Source organism: Pongo pygmaeus, chromosome 3 (assembly GCF_028885625.2).
Source record: "Pongo pygmaeus isolate AG05252 chromosome 3, NHGRI_mPonPyg2-v2.0_pri, whole genome shotgun sequence".
Taxonomy (NCBI): Eukaryota; Metazoa; Chordata; class Mammalia; order Primates; family Hominidae; genus Pongo; species Pongo pygmaeus.
Window position 1 is genome coordinate 35,522,424 of NC_072376.2, and position 27,071 is coordinate 35,549,494.

The 27,071-nt window shown below is 36.2% G+C and overlaps 1 protein-coding gene across 9 annotated transcripts in view; it reads right to left on the minus strand.

Moving 5' to 3' along the window:
* Positions 1–27,071, minus strand: part of ARAP2 (ArfGAP with RhoGAP domain, ankyrin repeat and PH domain 2) — a 247,505-nt gene that overhangs the window by 168,623 nt on the left and 51,811 nt on the right. For all 9 annotated transcript variants that reach the window (XR_010126032.1, XM_054484483.2, XM_054484485.2 and 6 more), the window contains 3 exons: positions 21,534–21,654; positions 12,003–12,181; positions 1,048–1,163 (listed from right to left, as the gene is read on the minus strand). Coding sequence is in view for 8 of the 9 variants with exons in the window: in XM_054484483.2 (XP_054340458.1) it covers positions 1,048–1,163; positions 12,003–12,181; positions 21,534–21,654 (416 nt within the window). In the remaining variant the exon portion in view is untranslated. The remainder of the gene's footprint in view (positions 1–1,047; positions 1,164–12,002; positions 12,182–21,533; positions 21,655–27,071) is intronic.

Genomic DNA, 27,071 nt, shown 5'->3' on the forward strand with positions numbered 1-27,071 from the left:
TGCTTTGAAATATAATGAAAATCACAGCTAACATATTCTAAATAATCCTTAAAAATAAATGGCCTACATGAATTATACTTTTTGAAGCTCTTTAGGATTCCATCACTCTTAGTGGTTTCTGGTTCTACTAGAAATTTGTCACAGCCAATATATTAATATCTATATTTTTAGTTTTGGCTAGAATCTGCAAATGTAAAAATAAAGCTTGTTAATTTTATGCAATCATTTTTTTCTCAAAATTTGAGGCAATGGATATATTTTAACAGGCAAAATGAGTAACTACAATTGATAGTATATTTCAAATTCCTAATTGTTAGTCCTTTAAAGGCCTAGAACAATTGCCTCTGACTTACCCACTACCATGTGATGTGATTATTTATAACAAACAAATTAGTATAGTTGAACTCAAAAGATGTTGACTTATGCCTATTCTGTATACTAAAACTATAGAGTCATTTTAGTTTATTAAACCATATTAATACTTTATCTGTTTCATTGTCATAATGATGCAATTAGTAGAATACCATAATACCAGATATATAAAAAAATGCTAAAATATTTGGATCAATAGGTGCTATGAGATTCATTAAATTTAATATCATTTTAAGCCCTGGAGGAAATCATATGGAACAAATGTAATTAGGAATTGACTTTAAATGAGGGATTGTATTTGATCAGGCTAAAAGAAGATAAATAGCAATACAACTTAAAGACAATGTAATATGTTTTTATTTTATTCCTTCTAAATGAGAAGGAATTTATCATATATTTTCAAAAAAAAATAACATACACCATGCCTAGTAATAAAAATAAGTATTAAGAAATTACTCAAATTTCATGAAATAAATATTTTTGCATGTTTTGTGATTATTGAGGTCACTTTTACAAGGTGTTTTTATATAGCGGCTAACAAATTAGACAATATGGAAAAGTAGGAAGATAATTTTAAATGGCCTACAAGAGAAAAATCACCACGAACAACATAAAGGTGGATCACCCAAGCTTTCCTATAGTAGTACGAACACAAAATGTTTAAAAATAGCTTACCTGAAACTCCTATAGGGAGTGATTATTTCAAAAGATTGTTTCACAGTTCGGTCCACTTGCTTTACATTTGCTACATTCATAGGAATTATGGTAATACCAAGTCCACTCTTAAAATCCTAGTTTGGAGAAAAACATAAAAAACTATAAAGAAACAAAAAAAAGATTTTGAAAGTATAATTACATTTTCTAAATTCCAATAAATTCTACCAAATTTTACAACAAAGTCAGTCTCACTTTAGGTAGCCACTCTCAATACATAATAGCACTGGGCCAACTTAAGCTTGACAGTCGGAGTATTGATAGCGTACGGGTTTCTTCCATGTGAAAGAAACATTGACTAGGCCACCGACACTGAACTAGACATGCTTCGCTTCTGAAAGTAGGCACAATATTCACCTTTATCCATTCATTAAAGGAAGCTAAATATTAACTACCTCTTGATATATGTCAAGCAGTTTCCTAGGTGGAAATGATACTAGGAGGTTAGCATCATTACTAGTTATGTAAAAAGATGGGAAAACTGAGGCACAAAGGAAGAAAGTTACATGGAAAATTCAGCTAGTTGTATGTGGTAGAAAAGATCTGGAGCCCAATATGATTGCTCTTTCCTTGTTTTACTATCTTAGATTACCTCTGCTGTTTATCATTATTTTTCTCCTCATTCACTCTCCAACAAAAGCATTACTTGTCTTATGAGGTAAACAATTTTACCTCATTTCCAATATTTTATTGCTTTCATCTCCCTTCAATCAGATTCCTAAAAAGCTCCTCTACTGCTACTTTGGTATAAAAACTGCCGTTTGTTCAAAATCTATAGTTACTATGTTCAGCTTGTCTCATGAAAATTCAAAATTGTTCAAAAGGCTACAACAGACTCTGCATTCTAAAAGCATTAAAGTTTGCAATATATCATCTACCCACATGGATTTCAGAATGTGACTTATCAAATTAAATAATCTCCACACTTTACAAAACAATATGTACATCAAAAAATGACCTATTTGAATAAATTCAGACTAAATGTGCTCTGAATTCCTAAAGTATGACTAAAGAAAAGTAGCAATATTAAAGGCAAAATACAAAAAAAAAAAAAAATACCGGCCCATTTTCAGTAAGGACACTTGTTAGAGACTGTGAAAGAAGCCATTCATCTGCCTCTTCTCTTTGTCTCTCCTGCTATATACGCCAAAAGTAAAAGAAGTATATTCTCCTCTCCCCTACACTTAGAAGTGGCCATGTGTTGTAGTTTCCTTCAATCAAATTTAAACAACTCCTGGTAGGATGGAGGAAGAGGGGCTGAAAAGCCTTAGAAGAAGAAAGCCTTTCAGCCCTTATTTTTCCACCTTCTGGGGAAGTAACTGCTAGAAGCACAGAGTCATTTTAGAACTTCACAATCCTAGAAAAGTGAAGATTGAGGACAAATTCTTAGGCTCTAAGGATGCCAAAGTGAGGACAAAAATAGGGAGAACCCTGTTCTCTGGTAGTACCAACTCTTAACTGCCTACACCACCAGATTTGTTAAAACAAATCTCCATCTAGTTAAGCTCTTCTTCAGGTTTTTGTCATTTAGTACTAATGTGTTCCCAGCTTATAAAGTGGAGAAAAATAATTCTATAACAAATGCCCCCCAACTTGTAACAGTATCCAGAGTTTCCAGACGCAAATTGCGGGAAAGCCTCTCTTACATTTTTAATAAAGTTTTTAGTTAGAATAAGGAAATGACTCATTTAGAAAACAAATCATCAACTGAATTTTTTTTCTGATGAAAGAACTAATGGCTCACTTTACTAGGAGAAACTAGCCAGAAACTGAAAATCAGTGATATAAAAGAAAAGATGCAGAGAAATGCTGAGTGCTGTAAAATAATGAGAATGGGAGTGCCACACTTCCACTTTGTATAGTAAGCCCACTGAATGAAAAATGGCACTTAACATGATCTCTACGGAAGGAAGGAAATCAAGCTTTTCCAATCTGCCTCGTTTTAATAAGTTTCAGCCTATTGGCACAGGGTTATACTTGATTATTAATTTTTTTTAAATTCTCCAATTATCCACAGCTATGCTCCTGCTGGATCACATACCCGTTGGATAAACTTCCAATGCATGTGATTGGGAACTCAATCTCTCTTTCACAAGTGAGGAAATTAAGTAAGGTAGGAGTAGCAAGATAAGGCATTTTTAAAACAGCTTTTTGATGGCTCACATTGATGCAGGAATAAACTTTAGAATAAATAAATAAACTCTAGAATAAATACGTGGACTGCATGTCCTTCAAACAATTCTCCATAATGAGGCATTTGACAACAGCTGTGTATCACATCACTCCAGGTTATATTCTCTGATGCGGGCCTGGCCTGCAAGTCCTGTATGTTACTAAGGGAACACATAATACTCTGACCATCATACTAGCAGATGGTAAGAATGACAACCTTTTATGGAAACTGATGAGCCTCATCAAGGCTCCTGCATGAATAGATGGCTGCTCATCTCCACAGCAAGTCATAAAATGTCCACATGTAAAGCTGTAATTTCTGTTAAAATAAGGGAGTGCTAGCTGGTTAACACCCCAAATTTCCCCCAAACAAGGCAAAGATGACCTTTTTTTTTTTTTTTGAGACAGTCTTGCTCTGTCGCCCAGGCTAGAGTGCAATGGCATGATCTCGGCTCACTGCAACCTCGGCCCCCCAGGTTCAAGAAATTCCCCTGCCTCAGCCTCCCGAGTAGCTGGGACTACAGGTGTGCACCACCAGGCCCAGCTAACTTTTTTTGTATTTTAGTAGAGACAGGGTTTCACCATGCTGGCCCAGGATGGTCTCCATTTCCTGACCTTGTGATCTGCCTGCCTTGGCCTCCCAAAGTGCTGGGATTGCAGGGGTGAGCCACCGCACCACCCACTTATCAGCTGCTTGCCATGGCCATATGGTTTTGAGTAACTCGAGTATCTACAGAACTGACCAGCATAAATTGACTGTAAAATATACATAAGAGTAACAAAATAAATGTCAGTGCTCTTAAGAGCTATCATATATGAAACAACTGCATTTTCTATTAAAAAATTGTGGACATTAAGTCATTATTTTCACAGTATTTAGACAGTATTTAGAACATGTTTAGAATACATCTCATCCCTAGATACTCATAAAAATTACCTGTGGTGATCTCTCCCTCCCACCCAGAGACTCTGATTCCATGAATCTGGGGGCAGAACCTAAGAATTTTTAATTTCCAAAAACAAAAGTACAACCTCATGGCTTTTATATGTGGTCAATGCCAAGAAACACTGATTTAGATAGCAGAACCATTATGCAACTAATTTAGACAGTGTAAGTATGCAATATGTAACTATCAAGACATAAATACTTCTCTCTTGACCAGGCACTGTGGCTCACACCTTAATCCCAACGCTTTGGGAGGCCAAGGTGAGAGGATTGCTTGAGGCCAGGAGTTCAAGACCAGCCTGAGCAGCATAGTGAGACCCTGTCTCTACAAACGAAAACCAAAAAGACTCCATTTTATCTGCTTCTGTAGAATGCATGCAATCAGAACATACAAAAACCAAAAACCATTTGAAATAATTAAGACTATCAATTTCAAATAAGCAGGCCAGAACAGGATGACACATTGGATTGGTGAGATCCTATTTGTCCTGGGTGCCAACTCCTGTGTCAATGTCCAGAGGTGTTAAAAGCATCTGTCTTCATTAAGCATATAGAGTGGACTCTGTAATTGGTATAATATCTATTTGTGCATGCTATGAAGTTTACAAACAGCTATGAACTCTCGTTTGATTTCCTAAATAGTTCTGTGAAGTAAGCAGAGCAGATACAGTCATTTTTTAATGGGAAAATAGTCCTGGCAAAGCAAAGCAGTGCTTAGTAAGTACCTAGTTGTGCCAGAAACTGTGCATAGTCCTTGGGCTGCAAAAAAGCATAAGACTGGGTATCTGCCTTGGGGAAGCTTTTGGTCTAAAAATGAGATAACAGAAAAATGCAGTAGGTGAAGAAAAAAAAAAAAAGGCTGGTGGTAGGGGTACCGAATCCAACCCACAAGAGAGAGTTGTGTTCCTAACAGGCCTTCCAAAAGTTGTGACATTTGACTGGCCAAAGGACAAAACCCAGACCAGTCTTCTTATTCAGGTATTCCTCTCTTGCTTGTTCACTTATTTGCAAAATAGGGATAACAGTAGCACCTATAGCATCACTTTCGTGAGGGTTAAATTAATGGAACAAAAATGTTTAAAAGATTATAAATCATGCTGCTATAAAGACACATGCACACGTATGTTTATTGCGGCACTATTCACAATAGCAAAGACTTGGAACCAACCCAAATGTCCAACAACGATAGACTGGATTAAGAAAATGTGGCACATATACACCACGGAATACTATGCAGCCATAAAAAATGATGAGTTCATGTCCTTTGTACGGACATGGATGAAACTGGAAAACATCATTCTCAGTAAACTATCGCAAGGACAAAAAACCAAACACCGCATGTTCTCACTCATAGGTGGGAAATGAACAATGAGAACACATGGACACAGGAAGGGGAACATCAGACTCTGGGGACTGTTGTGGGGTGGGGGGAGGGGGGAGGGATAGCATTAGGAGACATACCTAATGCTAAATGACGAGTTAATGGGTACAGCACACCAACATGGCACATGTATACATATGTAACAAACCTGCACCTTGTGCACATGTACCCTAAAACTTAAAGTATAATAATAATAAAAAAAAATGTTTAAAAGAATGCCTGGCACGCAGTAAGTACTACACAGGACTAGCTAACTCTTGTTATCATTATTTTTATTTTATACCTTTTGAATTTGAAGCCAACTGAACATAGTATCTATTTAAAACTTAATTACAAAAAAAAAATGTTCTGTCCAAAAATAACTAGCAGGCATAATTTTTAAAAAATAGAATACAATGTGAATGGTAAATGTTCAACTAAACTAAAAATAAATTGCCCATTAACTACAATCTGATTGCAAGCTTTATTCTTATTATGAAAAATAGGCATGAGCCAGGGATAAGCCAAACTATCGACCTTTAAAATGCTATAAACTGGATTGAAAAAGACAGTAGCACAAAAATTCAGTGGGTAGAGTTATACTATCATAGAAAGTAGAAGGCTGAAAATAGATTCTGAAGTAAGCAATATTTTAAATTTAATTTGCTGTGATAGAACGTAGGATGTCAAGAATCATGAATCCCACTAAAATAACAATGGCTATGCTTGGCTTAGCAGATCTGGCCACTGCAAGGGTGGTACAATGACCATGTGGGCACTGCAGGTCAGACCTAGGGAGAATCGAAGCTGAGCCATTTACTGGCTGTTTGATCACTGGCAAGTTATTTAGTTTATGTAGACCTCAGTTTCCTTATTTATGAAAATAGTCAGGTCTACCTTACATGGTATTATTATAAAGGGTAAATAAAGCAACATAAATTAAGGGTCTGATACATCCACTTAATTCTTTCATTTTAGGGTACTAAAAGCAGAATTTATCTTCAATATAAATATTTCCATTTTTTAATAATTACAGAAAGTATTCATACCAATGATTCCATATTAAACATTCAGATAGAATTAATGGTAAATATTTACCAAGATACTGAAACGGGTTATTCATATGAATTTGCAGCAACAGAACCTGGCGAAAACTACATTTTAAAACTACAAAGTGAAAGAGGAAAATACAAAACTGACTCCTAAAAAGAAAAATAAGGAAGGGTTTGTTAACCCCAAATCTGCTGAAATCTCAAACCTATTTTTGGAATTACTGGATGCCAGGTTTCCATGCCAGGAATTTAAGAACTCGGTGCTTAAACATTTGTTGAAAACAGATGTGGCATTGTATGACATTGGCACCAGCTTTCCTGGGAAACACCAGATGCAGAGTTTGGCCAGATACAAAACCCAGAGAATTTGAGGCCACCACCTCCATCCTGCTGCTCCTTTCTGTGCCACACAACCCATCGCCCTATGAGGTCTATTTAAATTCTATTAGAGTTTCACTCCCATGCCAGAACACCAGGGAACATTATGTTGGGGGGGAATGAGGGAGGATGAGTCGCTTGTTATACCCTGATTTGAGAATGTTTAATCAAGTGAGTTTATGTAGTTAAAACCTCAATGCCACAATTATCATCAAATGGATACCCAAACCCACCAAGCAAGACATCTGGTTGTAATGAATTCATTAATATTAACATGATATTAAAAAAAAGTATCAAGAGAAGAAGGGAGACTGGTTGTCAGGACAACAGAACAAATGGAAACCAACGCCAATTGTCTTAACTCTTCCTCATGTCCACTTGCAGAAATTCCTTTCAACTAGCAATACCAGTTATTTAATAATTCATATATTTAAATATATGTCCATATTTGATTACCTTATTTAAACTTTTAAAAAATTCTGACTTACACACTATACCCCTATCATTTAAAGATAAATAATTTCCAAAATAATTTTTGTTCCAGAATACGGAAGCTCTATCAGCTTTGAACAGATTAAAAAACACTTTAGTACATAAACAAAATTTCTACAAAACAAAAAGGAACTGACAAATGAAAAGCAAACAAAATAGTTCAGAAAAAATTGTAGAAAATATGAAGATTCATGTCTTTCTTATATAAACAGCATAAAGTAATTAGCAAGAAAGACATAAGATCCCAATAAATAAATGGACAAAGAAGATGAGGAGAAAATTTGAGAAAAAAAAAAATTTAAAGAGAATTGGAGGGAAAAAAACTCTTCTGTCAAAACAAAAACAGCTATAAATGATCATTAATTCAACAAGTTCACCCTATCTATGTTTACTGAGTGCTAGCTTATTGCCTAAGGACACAGAAGTGAATAAAGTAAATATTCACACTGTCAATTTGGGAATATAAAAATGATAAATCTAACACTTTTAAGGTTATAATGTAACTGAATTCCTATCACATAGCTGTAACATTTTAAATGTAAACTACTCTTGAGGAACAGGTCATAGGAATTCTTGCCAATGATAATAATCATCATCATCAGAAAGGAAGACAAGGCTATATATAGAAGGTTACCAGAAACCTAATTTATTTATTTGACATTATGTGTTACCCCATCAGGAAGGCCCCAGAAAGCAGAGATCTTGTGGGTTACCACTGTACCTCTAGTTTCTAGAGCAGTGCCCAGAAATGAGAAGATGCCCCCTACATGTGTCACGTGGATGAATGAATCCAGGAACATGGTCACTATAGTGTAACCTATACAAACCCAATTACACAGCTCATTTTATACAATGCTGAAATAATAATATGAAAAAACTGTCATATTATAACACATTGCAGGCATCCAAAACATAAGCAGAGATAAGGAATGGAAGAAAATGTGCAAAAATTAAGGCAGAACACAGTTGTGAAATGGTGCTAAATATTTAAGGGATGACATTTAATTTATGTGATATTAGCACCCCACTGTTTTGCAGCACGGTAATTAGGTAAAGAATCTGAGTGTCAGTTTTTACTATGCCATTTTCTACTCTAACAAATGTTTTTACAAATATTTTCATAGTTATTTTCCACTTCTTCTTAAAACCTATCTTTAGGCTTTAAGAAGAAAACAACTGAGAGCAGTGTTTTACAATGTGTGTTTTTGGCTCATCCATCACAGAATCACCTGGGGTGCTTTTTTGTGAATTCAGATTCTACAACTCCTTTCCAGAAATTCTGAATTAACAAATCTGAAATGAGCTCAGAAATGTGGAATTTTAACATGCAACTTAAGTAATGGCCTAAGAGATAGTAATCCATCTCCCTTATTCACATAATGCCATTTAAACCTAAAGAGACTAACTTAATTACCAGAGCCAATTAATAGCAGAACAAGAATAAAAACCCACAACTGCAACCTCCCAGTCCAATCTTCTTTGCAATAAATGAGATTCCTCTTTAAAAAACTCTTCAACATTTGCTGTAATAGCTACCCTTCCACCTCTAGCCACTGTCTGTTTACTCTCTGTGGAGTAACTGCCAAAGTACATTACTAAAACTATGTATAAATTAGAGGCAAGAAAAATCAAAATAGTTCCTATGTTAGGGTAGTGTAGGTCAATTTCATTATTTTTTATTCTATTCATGCTATTAAGTTATGTGGGCAATAAATCCCATTTTAAAATAAAAGTAAGCCTTGTTGCATGTCACTAAATTAAATCCAACATAAATTAAGATACAGAGGTTCAAATCTAACATCACTTACATTTTTATGATGAATAGATTTTTTTCATCACCTTTAAAAGATACACAAGATTACTGTGTGTGTGTGTGCTTGTACAAAACTTTTCGAAGTTGCATCAAATCATCTTACTATTGTTTAGTGCTTTTCCTAAAACACAGGTTGATGCCCACACTGGCAGAAAGCCCTCTGCATTGAGGAGGAAGACCCTTTACTCAGCATGTTACCAGGTTTTTCACATGTGCTCCATCATGGGAGAAAACCAATGGGCAACTTTCCTCTGCGGAAAAAGACACATACCAGGATGTGAAAATAGATGAAAATGGAATGGTATGCCAGAGCCTGAATGTGGACGGCCTTCCTTATCGGCTCATTTTTGAGCCAACTCGTTCTTTAAGACTGACTAAAGACCAAGTCCCTTAAGACCTGAATCCATATGATATAATGCAATTTTAAAAACACATACATATACACAAACAATAGTATACATTTTAAAGGTGTGTATTTGTGTGTGTGTATATATACGTATATATGTATGTTAATGCATAGAGAAGAACTTGCATACAAGCATAAAAATATGTTTACTTATCAAAAGATGGAGAGGGGTTCAGCCTTAATGCTTTAATTTTTAAGGAGAATATACTCATTTCTCATGTACATGGAAATGCTTCTAATTCACTGACTTCATCAGATGTCCTTTTTTTGCACCTCTCTGTAACTCCTGTACAACCTATTATTGCACTGACCTCACCATCCATCATATATTCTGGTCTTGTTTGACTTTTCCTCTTGGAAGACAAGACTTGTGTCCTTCTCAGTAAACCCATCATTTTTAGTGTGCCTGACATGGTATACAATGTTTATTGAAAGCATACCCTGAAACTCCTGGGCAACTAAATTATTCAATGAAAGAATCCTTAGGCTATTTCTAAAAGTTCACAAGTCAGAAAATTTCTCTTCAACCTAGACTTTAAAAAGGCAGTTTGTAGAGTGGTTAAGAAGCTAGAATTAGAGTTATACAGTTCTGGTTTTAAACTCAACTCTGCATTATAAACTGTAATTCCTAGACCTATTACTTAATCCTCATTTTCCTCATCTACAAAACATAGACAACCATGTCTTCCTCCTATATTTGTGGTGAAGATTAAAAGGAAATGTCTACAAATTAATTACCATTCTACCTGGTACTCAGCAAATAGTATTCATTATGCTTTTCACACTCAATTCCTAATACTAAGGCAATAATTTCATGTACATTTTCACTAATCAGAAAGTGTTAATAAAACTTTTTAAATATCTATCTTATTCCTAGAGAATAACAGAAACTCAGACAGTTTAATGTAAGCAATGAAACTAATCATTTGAACTCTATGCAAGTCTATCAAGTCTTGCTATCAGGTCTATGCAAGTATAAACTGAATACCTCAGTTAATTTGGCAGAGTAACTTCCATACTGATACATGCAAATTATGCATTTTTAACCTCCATTCCAATAAGAAAAGCTGCAATCATCTTATTTTGTAGACTGAAATGTTCATATTCAATTTGTATACATTATTAAGCTATGCTTGAGGAATATGCTAACTACCCACATTATTAATAAGCCGAGAGTGCTTGATGATGCCTTCAACTGTTAATTGGCTAAGACATCTTCTCCTCCAAAATATTTAATGTGTAAGTTCACACTAAAGTTCAGAGGATACCTATAGTTAATTGTTCTGAAACTACTATTTGTTTTGATATTCCTATTTTTGTTATAAAAAAAAGTCAGCATTTATATTCCACCTTACTATAACCCATAATAATGTATCATAAAATGAGTTCATCTTAGATCAGCTATCCAAAGTGCACAGTTCAATTCCACAATTATTAAGCATCTAATATATTCTAGGCTGAAAGATTTTAAAAGGAGTTCTTCCCAAAAAAAGGGGTAAAGAATTATATATTATACATATTAAAAACATATACATATTTAAAACAAAGAATGTTAGAAAAAAGAAAGTCTACAGAATCAAACAAAGCTAACAGGATTTGTTAAAATTTTAGTTTACCATCAGACTCATCAAAACATTTAAATACTCTATTGAGTCCTTTGATATTAATCAAATTTAGTAACCAATAATTTTAATCGATTTTATTTATGTAGATGTGATATGTGTGTATAGCTAGATGTATGTATGTATGTGCACTTGAATTTGTACTTATGTAGATGTGTGTGTGTGTGTGTATATATATATATATATATATATATATACCTTACATACAACTGCTCAAAATAAAACAGGCCAATAATATTCTGTAAACTCAAGCAAATATGTTACCTGTGCTTACCCTATAATTTTCTATCACAAAAAATAAAAGCAGCACAGGGTGCAGAACTGGTCCTATTTCATCAACAGCTGTAAGGGTTCATTGGTCCTTAATTGTTCTCTCATGTAATTGTATAAGGTTATTTCAACTAAATAATACTTTTCAAAAATTATTTTCAATAATTTTACTTCCTCAATACCACAAAAGGTGATGTCCAGTTTCAAGTTTGATGGAGGTACTTTCTTGCTGGTGGAGACACCAAGAAAATTCAACAAAATCACTATTTCTTTGGTATATTTAGTGGAGTACACAATGCCAAAACAAGACTCTATAAGTAAAATCACTAATAATTCTTCCAAACAAAACATAGTCGTTACTATAATAAAATAGCAGCAATTTGCAATGACTATAACAGAGCTCACCTGTTCGTTTTTGCAAAGCCACACACTGTTTCCACTTAACACAGTAAAAATTTTTGCCTTATAGCCTCTCAGTTCAAGATATCCCCATTTCTCAGGTGTAACAACAGCTTGAGACTGCGAGGTAAGGGATTGTGATTTCAGTGCATTTAATAGTATGCTGATCCAGTCATTTCTCTCCTCTGAAAATAAAGACAGCAGAAAATACGTAAATCCATATATAGGTTACATAGACACAGAAATGTCAAGAAGAAATCCACGCTCTTTGCAACACATAAGTGACAGATTCTTTCCCACAACCACAATCTAAATGCTACTGTAAACAGGGCCAATGAGTCAATTCTTTGAGGGAAAAGGAGTAACACTATCGAGTTGTCCTGAAATCAGTTCCATTGGCTTTACCTAAGAGTTTATTAGAAGTGCAAAATCTCAGGCCCTACTCCAGATCTGATGAATCACAGGCTGCATTTTAAAAAGAACTACAGATGCTCTGTATCTCTGTTAATATTTGAGAAGCCCTCTTTTAGATCACTCATGAGATTAGATTTTCTTTTAATAGAAGAATGTGATATTGCTACCCAACAATTAACAGATTGTATGTGGAAAGTCAGTTACTCAAAGACCCCGAAAATCCTATTTTCAAACAATCACTTGGAACCTACTCTAGAGTATGCCTGCTTCAGTGTCACTTTCCCATTCCGCTCTCACCACAGTAAATAACAATAGCATTTCACCTGGCAAATTAAAATTTGGTTCTCCTACTCCTTCCACAAAAGCTAAGTGACCTTCAATTATGAACAATGCACTGTGTTACAGGCATAGGAATTCGATCTAGTACCCAAGGAGCAATTAAACCTATAAGTCAAGCAAGATTTGAACACATAATGGAACACAGTAGTATAAATGTCATATACATGGTATCAAATAATATATGAGTCAATTGAGATAAGTGATTTGCTGAAGGTCATATAGCAAGTTAGCATTAAAATGAGGAGAATCAAATGTTTTAACTCTCGAACAACTTTTCTTGAAACCATGGAGGTAAAAAAGAGGTATATGTGGTAGATCTTGAGGACAAAGAGCAATTCAAAAGACAAAACTGGAATTTGGAAGAGGGAAGAGAATAGGATTCTGAGCAGAGGTTACCAGAAGAACAAAGGCAGAAAAACCAATATCCATTCAGGGATTAATTTATCAATGAATACATTTATAACTCTGAACTCACACGGAAAAAATGGGAAATACGACCAGAGAATTCATACTGCCTGTTTAAGAATGTTGTCTTTATTACAGAGGCAAAGGAAAACCATTTCAGCATTTTTAGCAATAAAAAGACATTATGATAATACAAACAATGACAGGTAGACCATACTGGAAGCCTGAAGATCAGGAACCAGGCAACGAAGACTTAAAATACTGTGAAAATTGAAACAAAATGACTTATGAGGAATTAAGGCATTTAGGAGAGTGAAAAAAACTAGTTGTATATATATCATGGATGTTGATAAGAAAAACAAATTACTCAGAATAAAAGGTAACGTGGCATCAGAAATTGGCCAGGCGAAGAAGGAGAACCCGATTAGTTAACAGAACAACCTCAGGTTTTCAGTGCCATGGCATGAGCATCCAGGCAGACTCATAGCACTATGTGAACAACAGTAACCTGTACATGAGAAGACCCATGGAAATGAATAAACATAGAGTGTAAAAGGAGAAGAAATTGGCAAACCTTGAGGTACAACTATATCTATAAGGCTGGAAATTGGGCTACCAGAACATATGGAGAAGTAGTTATCAAAGCAAAAGGAAATAAAGCAAAACATACTGAATCACAAGTAGTAAAAGCTTTCACAGGATGAAGGAGGAAGAGAAAGCAGAGTCCAGTTTGGGAAATGGGACAGTTTATCAGATCCTTGTCAGACAGGTCTGCCCAGTGACTTCACTGTGGATTGAAGTAAGTCTCCGTAGTATTACACTTACTCATATTCAAACATGAATCCAAAGTTATTTCATAATGAGTCTTACTTTTTCAATTATCATTGTTCTTGTTCACCTTCAAAACTAATAAAAACAGTTGATTGTGTTTTTAATGACCAAAGTCAAAATGTTTATTAAAAAACTCATTCAATAGTGCTTTATTGCAGGTGTTACATAATCTTCCAGGAATTTGTGCTTGATGGCTGGGTGTGGTGTGTCCCACACCCATAATCCCAGCGCTCTGGGAGGCCAAGAGGGGAGGAACATTTGAGGTCAGGAGCTCAAGACCAGCCTGGCCAACATGGTGAAACCTGGTCTATACTAAAAATACACACAAAAAAATTAGCTGGGCATGGTGGCAGGTGCCTGTAATCTAAGCAACTGGGGAGGCTGAGGCATGAGAATCGCTTGAACCTGGGACACTGAGGTTGCAGTGAGCCCAGATCGTGCCACTGCACTCCACCTGGGCAACAAGAGCGAAACTTCGTCTCAAAAAAAAAAAGAGGAAAAAAAAAGATTTGGTGCTTGTTGCAATATATCAGGATGAAATATTTATCAAATGTCCCTTGCATTGTTATACATCATAAACCAAAAGACATTAAAATATTCAAGTAGCTAAGTCAATGTCCATGTGCAGCAGCTATTCTACATTTTTCCACCTACATAAACAGATCCAGATTGCACTACAATAATTTATTACATTTTCAGTTACAGCAACAGAACTTCCACTTAACCTGGTTATTACTTGTGATCATTAGTTTCACATAAGATATTCCTGCCAAGTAAATGGTACATAATGGTTTTTGTTTGTTTCTTTATTTGTGCTAACCCATATAAATCACTGTGTTTGAAATGTAGGTCATAATTTAATGAGTTGGGCCCAAGTGTCTATGGCTTTTAGATTACTGCTAGCATATATTTCAGTTTCTCAGGAATTAATTTAAAACTGGCAATCGCATCTGTTGGAATTAAGCTTACTTTGGCTGCATCTCAACACATAGCCTAGAAGAATTATCTAGCTCCTGAGGGCCTCAGTTACTAATAGGAAGTTAAACAGTCATGAAGAAGAACAGGAATTAACAGTAGCATTCAGTTTATTCTGAATTAGCCACGTCAATGGAAAGGAACAACAGAACAGATAATCTAAACACAATAAAATAGATTACAAGTGTCATCTGTTTTTGGCCGTGCAATGTGAGCATCCCGAGATACGGGGGAATATGCTTTGACAAGTCACAATATTCCAAACCAAATAGTGATTTCCCATTGAACAAGAGTCTAGGGCAAAGTTAGACACTGTGCTAGCTTTTGCCTGTTCTTCAAACCAAGATACTTCTTATTCTTACCGATAACAAATATCTATTGAGTGTCTATCTCGATCTTAGCACTGTGCTAAGCACCATTCCTCCTGACCTACATATGGCTTGGCTCTAAGAATAGCATTCCAGGCTGGACAAAAAGAAAGGGAGTCGGGAAAGCAAAGAATAAGTGTTGAAATTGCCATTTTCTTGTGATTATGCTAGAATGTAAATAAAAAACAATAGTAAACTCCTAAAACCTCAGATTAGTCTTGATGTTTTCAGGAATGCCAGCTTAGAGTATAAGAATAAAAAAAAAAAAGAGGTTTAAGAAAAATCAAGACAATATTCTCTGGACTACTGGGTTTAGCAGTAGGCATATTCCTTAATAACAAGGGATTGGTTATACTAGAGATTACTACATAAGGGCCATGCAAAACATCAACAACATTATCTAATAAAGTTTAGCTGGACCTTTACTTCTGATATGTTAATATGATTTGACTAAAGTTCCCTCAATGAAATTCCTGATCAATATCAGACAAGGAAGTAGTGCACATAAGTGTTGTTCTTCAAATTGATAACCAATCACTCATAAAAATATCTACTAAGCCTATTATGTTCCCAAACCTATTCTGAATACCAGGAATGAAGCAGTGAACAAGACTGACCATGACCTTACTCTCTTGGAGTTTACACTCTAGTGAAAGGAGGAAGGCCATAAGAACTTAAATATACATTACACAGTGGCAAGTGCAATTGGGTAACATAAACACAAGATGAGGGGCCCAGGAAGTATTATTTTGTACAGGATACCTAAGAAGCCTCAGAAGAAGGGGATGGTTAGCCGAAAGCCTGAAGGGAAAGGAAGTAAAGAAGCAGGTCCAGCTGAGGAGCGGGCTGGAGGAAGAGCATTCTAGGATAAGGTGAACATGTAACAAGGCGCTGAGACAACAGCAGATTTGGTATATTCAAGGAACAAAAGGCCCCAGTAGGTGAACCAACCACAGTAAAGGAGAAAGGGAACAGAAAAAGATAAGGACAGAAAGACCAAGGCCAGATCATGCAGGGGTTTTTGGACCTCACAAGTACTTTTTACTCTCACTAAGATGCAGAAACCGGCCGGGCGTGGTGGCTCACGCCTGTAATCCCAGCACTTTCAGAGGCCGAGGCAGGTGAATCACGAGGTCAGGATATTGAGACCATCCTGGCTAACACGGTGAAACCCGATCTCCACTAAAAATACAAAAAATTAGCCCGTGTGTAGTGGCACACGCCCATAGTCCCAGCTACTTCGGAGGCTGAGGTAGGAGAATCGCTTGAACCCGGGAGGCGGAGTTTGCAGTGAGCCGAAATTGCGCCACTGCACTCCAGCCTGTATGACAGAGCAACACTCCATCTCTAAATAAATAAATAAATAAATAAGATGCAGAATCCATGGAGCGTAAAGTGAACTGACATGATTTGCCCTTTGTATTGAATAACTGCTCTGACAAGTATAGGAAAAATATGATGACAGCCGATCTCATGAGAGATGATTAAAATAATCCTGATAGCAGTGGAGTTGTTGAGAATTGGTCAGGATCTAAACACATTTTCAAAGTCAAACTGATGGACTAGATATGAAGTGAGAAGAAAAAGATTCAAGAATAACTCCACACTTCATGGCCTAAGCACCTGAGGCTTCTATTTGCTGAGATGAGGAAGATTACAAGGGAGAAAGTTTGGTTGAGAGGGTGGAAATGGGAATTTTGATACGTCTCAAGTGTGAGGTGTTACTAGGCACCCATGTTGGCATGTCAAGTAGGCTGCTGAATATATGACTGTGGAGTACAGGAAGAGGTCAGGATGGAGATACACATTTGACATCAGTCACCCTAAAACCAAGAGATCGCCTTTAAAACCAGATTTGGGGCCCCACAATCGAGTATTTTAAACAGAATTTGGAGTCCTAGCAAGTTCCTAAAATACATTACGTCAGAAACTTCCAGAATATCATGATGAAGTCTTCAAAGGAAACACTTAGCAAACCATCATAATGAGATTAAGGAGGGTGAGTAAGTAAAGGGATAGTAAATGTTTCATGCCTTGCTTCTAAAAACATTGAAGCTTTCAAAAGAGGTAAGAGACTGCTTGCCCAAAACAACTAAGGGGGGCATTTATATGTTCTTTTTAATTTTTTTTTAATTAAAAAAAAGACTTTTCCATATCAGTATCAGAGCTGCCACTGGATAGCTGTATGATGTTGTCTAAAAGGAGAATTGACAGAATAACACATGTGCATGTTTCCCACAGGGTCTAGAATCTGCTAAGGTGGACAGAAGCACAGGGCCTGCAGGTGAGCACCAGTTCTGAAAATGGCCTTGGAAAGGGAATGCCCACTCAAAATTCTTAAGCTCTCTTCTAACCACGAGAACTGTGCACTCAAAACATCACGAGTGTTTTGAAGTATCACATCTCCATGTGTGACTGCAGGTGCAAAGGAATACAGACTGATTGGAGAGATCAATAGCTGTTATGACCAATTCCAGCGACTCTGCTTGAGAACAACAAGAGTCAGACCAAATTTCGTACTTGGGGAAGTGTATTTTTTAAATGTTATTATTTCAATAAAATTCACTTGCAACTAAGAGAAGAACAATGTTTCATTAGGAAATTGGTGGGGGAGGGATAGGAGCCTTAGAAAACTTGTGAGGAAAAGATTCCAAACTATAATCCTGTCTTAGTAACACCAGGGGGTGATGGAGCAGTTTAGAAATAACAACATTGGTCGGGGAAGACAAAGAATAGCTATTGTATATAGGTCATTCAAAGCCTTATCACCAAAAGTAAAGAATTCATGTCTGTTAAGATGCCAAAACTTTCCCCTTTTTGTTCTAAACTTTAATTTTGCTTCATCACTCAATCAAAATAGACCTGAATTTAGCTTAAAGTTCATTAAGTCAAAGTCCTTAAGCCACTATAGTTGATCTACCAGTTTCCACAAAATAAAAGATAATCAACCATTTGTATACATGGAAGCAAAAAAGATCACTTAATAAAACATATTTAGTGTACTGTTGAAAGTTCCATATGAAACATAGATGCATAAACATATATATATGTACACACACCTCTACACACACTTATCTTTAAAATTGTGAGTTGTTACTATGTAAAAAGAACTTTTAATCAAAATAACTCATTCAGTAATTCCATGTTTATACAGTGTTTTCACTGAAGCAATATGTCTATGGTTTCAAAAAATTAAAGACCTACAACTTATTTTAAAAACGATAAATTTATACTGAAGTTAATGAAATTTTTATACTGCCCCAAGTTTATATCAGAAAGATGAACTATACACCACAGAAGGATTTATCTGTAAATTGTGAACATGCAATTTTTAAACATGTGTGGATTAGTACACTCTACTTAAATAAAACGTGTCTGTTTAACTTTTAATGTGGCAAGTAAATATGGCTAAACAGATTTTCATACAAGTTGGAGGCTTTATTTAGTATGTCTATCTTAAAACGCAGGCTACGTAGCAATGTGAAATTCATTTGGAGAGGCCAAGAGAAAGGTGATAAGCACCTCAAAGGAACAGGCAGTCACCTTTCAGGGTGGTGGAAACCAAACCACAAGGAAAGACTGTCATGACAGTCATTCAAGAGAAGCAATGCCATGTGCTTCAAGAAATACAGTAAGAGAAAAATTGTGATTTCAAATGGAAGTCCCATATCAAGTATCACAACTGTGGACAGTTTTCTGAATTTCAGGCAATAATTCACAAAAAGTGGCTCCTCATATAGGTAATTCTAGGTAAAATGCTTGAGGGCAGGGGTTTGCACACTTTGTCTTTGAAGAATCAGATAGTAAACATTTTAGGCTTTACTGGCTGCAGTCTGTGCCACAACTACTCAGTGATACACTGAGTGCGAATGAATGAGAAATGAATGAATGACAGTGGTCGTTATCTAACAGGACTTTATTTACAAAAACAGGCACTGAGCCAGATTTAGGCTGCAGATCAGTTTGCTGACCCCTACTCTGGGACTCTAGCTTTCGTTCAACATTATTTTTAAATACTAAGTAAGAAACTTTTTTTTTATGTTACATCTATACACTATGTACATAGATAGGCTTCACAATATAACACCTACTTTAAGCAATGTACTTTGATATTTATTATTTTCTGTTTGGGGTTTGTCTTTTTATTGAGGGAGGGTGTTTCTGGTGACATCATAAGCCACTAAGTTGATCTCAGTAATCCGCAGTTTGAACAAAGCTGCTCCAGTGTGAAGGTCTGCTGGAATGTACCCATTTATTGAGTACCCCAAGAAACAGTGGAAACGTTTTAGTAGTATATAATATTTCTTGACTGCTTTTTATGTGCTATGCACTGCCATATGTGCCAGGACTCTAGCAGTTAAAAAAAAAGAAAATGTTACCCCATAATAGTTAACACTGTAGTCATTTCCAACTGGTGGTGAACTCTCTTATCTGTAAAAATAGGATAATGGATGGGCGCGGTGGCTCATGCCTGTAATTCCAGCACTTTGGGAGGCCAAGGCAGGCAGATCACCTGAGATCGGGAGTTCTAGACCAACCTGACCAACATGGTGAAACCCCGTCTCTACTAGATACAAAAAAAAAATAGCTGGGCGTGGTGATGCATGCCTGTAGTCCCAGGTACTTGGGAGGCTGAGCCAGGACAATCGCTTGAACCCGCGAGGCAGAGGTTGCAGTGAGCTGAGATTGCGCCATTGCACTCAAGCCTGGGCAACAAGAGTGAAACTGTCTCAAAAAAAAGAAGGATAATAATTTTAATACTACCAACCTTATAAGACTGTTGTGAAAATGAAGAATTAGCAAAGTGTCTGGCACATATCAGGTATTCAGTCAATTTCCCTTACCATTATTATTCAAATAATTAAAGCACCAAGAAGTACTTCTAAAAATCAAGTTGAATTATATATCTATTCCTAAATAAAAGTTGTCCATAAAATAAGTTAAAATACTAATTCTTAATGCCATGGTATTACCTAAATTACTAAAACTAGTGAATTTATAGTAATGACATATTATGATAGTCAAATAAAATACACAACAGAGAACTTTTAATTTCTCTTGCTCCTCCCCAACCCTTATTCAAACAAAATTCAGAAAAGATTTCTCTGTACACATTTAAACTCAATTCAGAAAACATGTGCCATCTTTGGATTGGCTTATACCATCAAGTGTCCCATAGATGATATAGATGAAAAGAATTCAAGAAATATAAAAGATGCTTCAAAATCTACCATAGAATGATTACTGTGCCTGTGCAGTCAGCTAAAGCGGGGGTCCCCAAACCCCAGACCATGGACTGGTACCATTACATGGTCTGTTAGGAACAGGGCCACACAGCAGAAGGTGAGCAGCAGGCAAGCCAGCGAAGCTTCTTCTGTATCTACAGCCACTCCTGGCTGCATCTATAGCCACCACTGGCATTACTGCCTGAGCTCTGCCTCCTCTCAGATCACAGGTGGCATTAGCTTCTCACAGGAGCACTAACTCTACCGTAAAATGTGCAGCGAGGAATTTAGGTTGTGTGCTCCTTATGAGAGTCTAATGCCTGACAATCTGTCACTGTCTCCCATCAGCCCCAGATGGGGCCATTTAGTTGCAAGAAAACAAGCTCAGGGATCCCACTGATTCTACATTATGGTGAGTTGTATAATTATTTCATTATACACTACAATGTAATAATAATAGAACTAAAACACACAATAAATGTAATGTGCTTCAATCGTCCAGGAACCATCTCCCCACCACCGGTTCATGGAAAAATTGTCCTCCACGAAACCAGCCCCTGGTGCAAAAAAGGTAGGGAACCACTGAGCCTGCCATAAATGTCCATATAACCAACTTAATAGTTAGAAAAATTGTTTTTGCATATCAAATAACTATTTTGCATTATCAAAACAACATCTCAAAGGTTAGCTCCATGAAAGCAGAGAATTTTTTCTACTTTTTTTCACACTGTATACCCAGAACTTATGAGTCCTTAGCATACAATAGCCTCTCACTAAATATTTGTTGCATGAAAGAGAAAACAAATAACTTGTCAACTTATTTATGCTTTAACATTATGCATTTGAAAAATTAATTTTAAAATGTAAATTATCAAAAAGTAATACATTTAAAGGTTTCTTGACATTCCTAGTCTAACTTGTTTATTAATATGATTAGTCAGAAATTAATGTATTTCATAGAGACAAAGAAATAATCTTACCTTCTTTTTCTACTCTAAAAACAAAAGTTCTTTGTGTTGTAACAACTTCAAATTTGTTGTCTCCTTGAACTCGTACTGTTGATATAGCAGAAAGGGGAATTATTCCTTTCGAATACATCTCCTGTATTGGTTAGAAAAAAAGAGAAGACATACGAAGATGAAATTCTCTTGATCTTATCAAAAAGGAATGGCACAGTATTTATAACTGCTTCTCTTTTATAATTTCAATCCAAATTTTTTAAATGACATACAAGTAATATGTCCACTCATATTCTCATGTAATACCCTGGAAAAGAAACTATTAAATATTCCCTTCTTTGAAGTGAGATCTTTTCAACTTTCTCTTCATCTGGAATTAAAAGGGAAAGAATCAAATACAAACAATCCTACTAAACTAGCAACACAGAGTTCCAAAAACCAGCAGCATGTTCTTTAAAACTATCTGCTCAAAATGATTTTATGGTGTTTGCAGGCATCTGCTGGCCACAACAGGTACTGTAACTGAACAATTTTGAAACGAGTTTGTTACATATTCGGAACCAAAATATACCTTAAACACATATTGGGTTTTCTAAATTAACCATGTTACTCAAAGCTCTGATGATGAGCATCTCAACTTCAAACTGTATCATTTTAATTTTTACTCTCCAATGAACAAAGAATAAAAAAGATAGATTTTTCTGTTTCCAAACAGCATATAAATATTACAAATTTTGTTTAAAAAAAGGTCATTCTTAAGACTTTGATAACTTTTTAATCCATCTTCATTTTCCTGGACCCTCTCAAATCATGTCATGGTAACTACTTCACAATTTAACTCTTTATATTTTCTGGGCCCCGTGTTGGAAAGAAAATTCAGAGTGCTTATACTTTCAAGGAGCCTCAAAATGAAAAACCAGCTACTGCAATGAGAGTAGAGTTTAAAACTGGGTAAAAACTAAGGGATTTAAGAGTACAAAGATGGAAAATCTCAATTCTGCTTAAAGGCTGTGAGGGATATCTTTACAAACATGGTGGTATTTAAACCTGACTTTTAAAAAACCTTAATTTTAACCAGATAGACAAGTGTAGGGCGGGGGGGCATTCTAGTCAAAAAGACTGAATAATGGAAGTGTAAAGCAGAGAAATAAGAGGACAACAACATAGAGTCAAAAGACAGGAGGCTGATAACGCATACCAAGGACACATTATAGAAGGTCTGCAATATTAGAAGAGTTTGGATACATCCTTAAAGGACTTCTTTATCTCTTCCCTTCCACAGCGTTATCCTTGGAACCCACACTTTTGAGCACGTCCCAGATATAACTGATTTGGAAAAAACAGCAAACCATTCCATGCAGGGAGCAAGTACTGAGTTTATATTTCTCCTAGCCATAAACTCCTGCCTTAGCAATTGGTAAGGGACAGTCATCATTAGCGTCACGGCATTCCACCAGAAGGATATCCTCTTCTGCTATTTACGAAGATACACTATATCATCATGGCATTATCTCTGAGTATTTTTCAAGTTTCTTCTGCTTCACTAGCTCTGTTCCAATCTCCCATCCCTGACTTTATTTATCCATCAAAATCCTATCCATTCTTTAATGTAATCTTAAATACCAATGCAATGAAGGCTCTCCTATGTCCTCCCATGAAGCCAAAACTGAGTATGGCAAATGAGCTGTGATTCAGGAAGATGAATGGGCAACCTTATACAGAAAAGAGAGAAGGATGTCAAGAAATAAGCACTTAGTGAACAACTTATTTTCTCTCCTTTTTACTTTATCTTCTCTCCCTATAAAAATCCTTTTCCACTAATTTTTTTAATTTTCTAAATTAACACACAATAATCGTTCGTATTTGTGGGATACATAGTGATGTCATGATACATAGTGATGTCGTGATACATATAAAGTATAATGATCAGAAGAGGTAACAAGCATATCCATCATCTCAAATATTCATCATCTCTCTGTGTTGAAAACATTCAATATCCTCCTTCTGGCTGTTTGAAACTATATTAAATTAGTGTTAACTACAGTCATCCTACAGTGCCATAGAACACTAGGACTTATTCCTCCTCTCTAGCTATAAGTTCCTGTCCTTTAACAAATCTCTCCCTACGTCCTCCTTTTCCCTACCCTTCACAGCCTCTACTATCCTCTGTACTACTTTTTACTTTGGTAAGATTCACTTTGAAAAAAGCTTCCTCATCAGTGAGAATATGGGCTTTTTAACTTTCTGTTCCTGCCTTATTTCACTTAATATAATGTCCTCCAGCTCTACCAACTTTATGGAGAGTAATCTAAAATTTCTCTCTTCCTTTCTTATCTATTCATTTCACTCAATTTCACTGCCATATTTCAAGTTGTCAGTAGTCTATGTAACTGTCTCGTAAGTACCACAAACTTTAAAACTGAATTTATTTTCACCTGAAGACTTACACTCTCTTTATACCTGTCCATTAAAATATCAACTCTTCTAGTCCATCTGAAATAGAATGAAGTCATCTTTGACCTTTGCTGGTTCCTTTGCACCCACATAGCTTGCATTCTCCCCACGTCTAGAATAAACTTCCTCCCCACAACTCACCAACTGTGAATTACTGTCACATTGGTTTTCCTGAGGTTTCCTGAATATATCACATTTCTACCCAAGCCAGTGCCTTTGCATACACTGTTTGCTCTGCAAGGAATTGTCTTCACACCCATCTGCACATACTTACTGCCTCCTCATCCTTCATATTTCAGCATAAATATATCCTCCTGAAGAAAGCCTTTCTGACCAGCACATTCTCTCAGACCCCTCATTCTCACAGATAACCCTAATTTAAGCTAACAGCAACCTGGATTTTTCCTTTATAACAATTATTCACTGTGATTTAAATGGTGACTTTATATTTACCTGTGTGATCATTTAATTAATATATTCTCCCCAAATAGGCTTCCGGTCATTTATCTACGTTCCTCACCACCTTTCATGTAGTTAATACTATAGAAATATTTTCTGAATGAATGAATCCTATGTCTAATCAATCACAATTATAACAAACTCTGATGGCTCATTTTTAATATTTCTTGAAATTCCTTTCTTATCACTTCCGCTGAGCCTCCACTGAGCCTATACATTAGTCTACATGCTAATAATGCCTGGCTTAGTGCAACAGTCTCCTGATTTGCCTCCCTACTTTTAGTTTGTTTTTCTTCTGAATTTTCCTGCATATTATTTTTCAAATGTCATACAGTTGGAGAAAATAAAGAAAAGCCTCATGGAGGTGAATAACAAGATGGGTCTGATGTTTGCACAGAATGTTGATGGATGGCAATGGCCAGGGAGGCTCAGATGGAAGAACAAAAACACAAGGGGAACATGTAAGAAAAGACATGCTCCAGTTTCCCATAGTGTATACTCAGTCACTGTTTAAAAAGATCATTAGGCAGAGACACCTGACATGATTGGCTTAACAAAGGAAACTCTATAAATCCAAGTAGGTTAAAATGGCAATACAAGGCCAAAACTAGACCAATAAGTGCTCTAGAAATTCAGAAGAGGACGATAACATCTTTCCATTGTCAGGCAACCTAAGGATGTGGGAAACGGCACAGCATCTTTGGGGACAGTGTAAGAGCCCCTCTCCTCTAAGTCTGTAGTGACTGAGACCAGACAGCAGGAATTAGAATGCCTAAAAACATTTACAGTTTATCCCCTATGTGATCTGTTTCCAAATTTTAGTTTGCATAAGAATTAGAGGAACTTATTACAACATCCCTCTAGTGAGATAATTAACTATTTGTTGAGGAAAATGTTACCATTAACCCATTTTGTCACTAGAAATAAGTAGCCCTGTACTGAAAGAAACAGGGACTAAAAAAAGATTATCTTTCCAACAGATCCCGTTAAAGAGAAAACAATTCCTTAAAAAATAACCTACACACCTATAGCAATGATATATTTAACAAGTAAATATTTCTGGTAGAATAATAGAAAAAAATAATTCCCCAGAAGTGATCAAAATATACTTAACAAGCAAAATACTATGTCACTATAACCTCAGAATGTTGTAGTTTATCTAATGGCTGATTTATAATCTATTATGAGAGCCCAAGAAAAATCTTGTAATTTTTAACACTGTAGAGCTGATTTTTATATTTGTCTCGCAACAGTACAAGATAAAGACAATAAAGAAAAAAAAACACTCAAATGACAACAATGCTCAAAATGCCTGTGTTTTTCAGAGTATAAAATTTTCCTTAAGGAAAGAAATTTAAAAGCATCCCTTGAGCCTGTAACACACAGATATCTAGGGCAAGTTTTGTCATTTATCTACCAATTTGAGACAATGAAACGATCACAGGGCAATTCTGCCCACAGCTGGGTGAAAATGGGGGTGAGTTAGATTTCTTTGCAGGGGATAAAATATTAGGGCTGTTTGGATCATGCCATTTTCTGTGATATAATGAAGAAGTCCTTACAGAGACGTGATTGGCGGCCTCAAAGAAAGTGGAAGAAACCTAGGGAATGTTTAACTCTGCACACTACCTCCCAAAGGCCCAACCACATGCTCCTCAAGTGCACATTTAAACATTAAAAGACCCAACTGTTCAGTTCTCATAGCTGTTAACACTGGGTCACCCAGCCAAGATAGTGGCTATGGCCACACCTATGCATCCCTTTTGCTAGAAGAGTCACAACAGAAACTCTCCTTTTAGGAAACACCAAATCCAGTGTTTCTGTTTTTTTGCCAAAACGTAACCAACCATCTAGACAATAAATGGATGAAATGTCACAGAAAATAACAACTTAAATTTTTTTAATATTAAGCTAAATGATTTGCAATGTCTCATTTTTATATGAACTTTTTAATCTCAATTTCAAACCAAGCTGCATCATTTTCATTGCATCAAGAACTAAAAACGTGAGAGGTCCTCATCTCTTCACTGCAGTTGAGATGAGCTTTAAAAGAACAAACAGAGGGAAAGAGGGAAAAAGAGTCCAGTTTGACACAGTTACTAGAAATAGTCTCAAATGAAAATAATGGTAGTGCCAGCAACAGTCTTATGGCATGGAAGCCTGTCTCACTCCTGAGTAGTTTTCCTCCTCATTTCAATCAAACCAGAACAGGTTACAGGTGCTGGAGAAAACCAGCAGTGAGATTCCATCAGCAATAGAGACTACCTTCTACTCAACCTAGGCAACGAATTGTCTTAACACTCAAATGTACAAGTGAACTAGAAAAAAATAGTAGCTAAAACAGAAAACAGCTTTTAAGGCTGGTCACGGTAGCTCATGCCTGTAATCCCAGCACTTTGGGAGGCCAAGGTGGCAGATCACTTGAGATCAGAAGTTCAAGACCAGCCTGGCCAGCATGGTGAAACCTTGTCTCTACTAAAATTACAAAATTAGCCAGGCATGGTGGTGCGCACCTGTAATCCCAGCTACTCAGGAGGCTGAGGCAGGAGAATTGCTGGAACCCAGGAGGCAAAGGCTTCAGTGAGCCAAGATCCTGCCACTATACTCCAGCCTGGGCAACAGAGGAAGACTCTGTCTCCAAAAAAA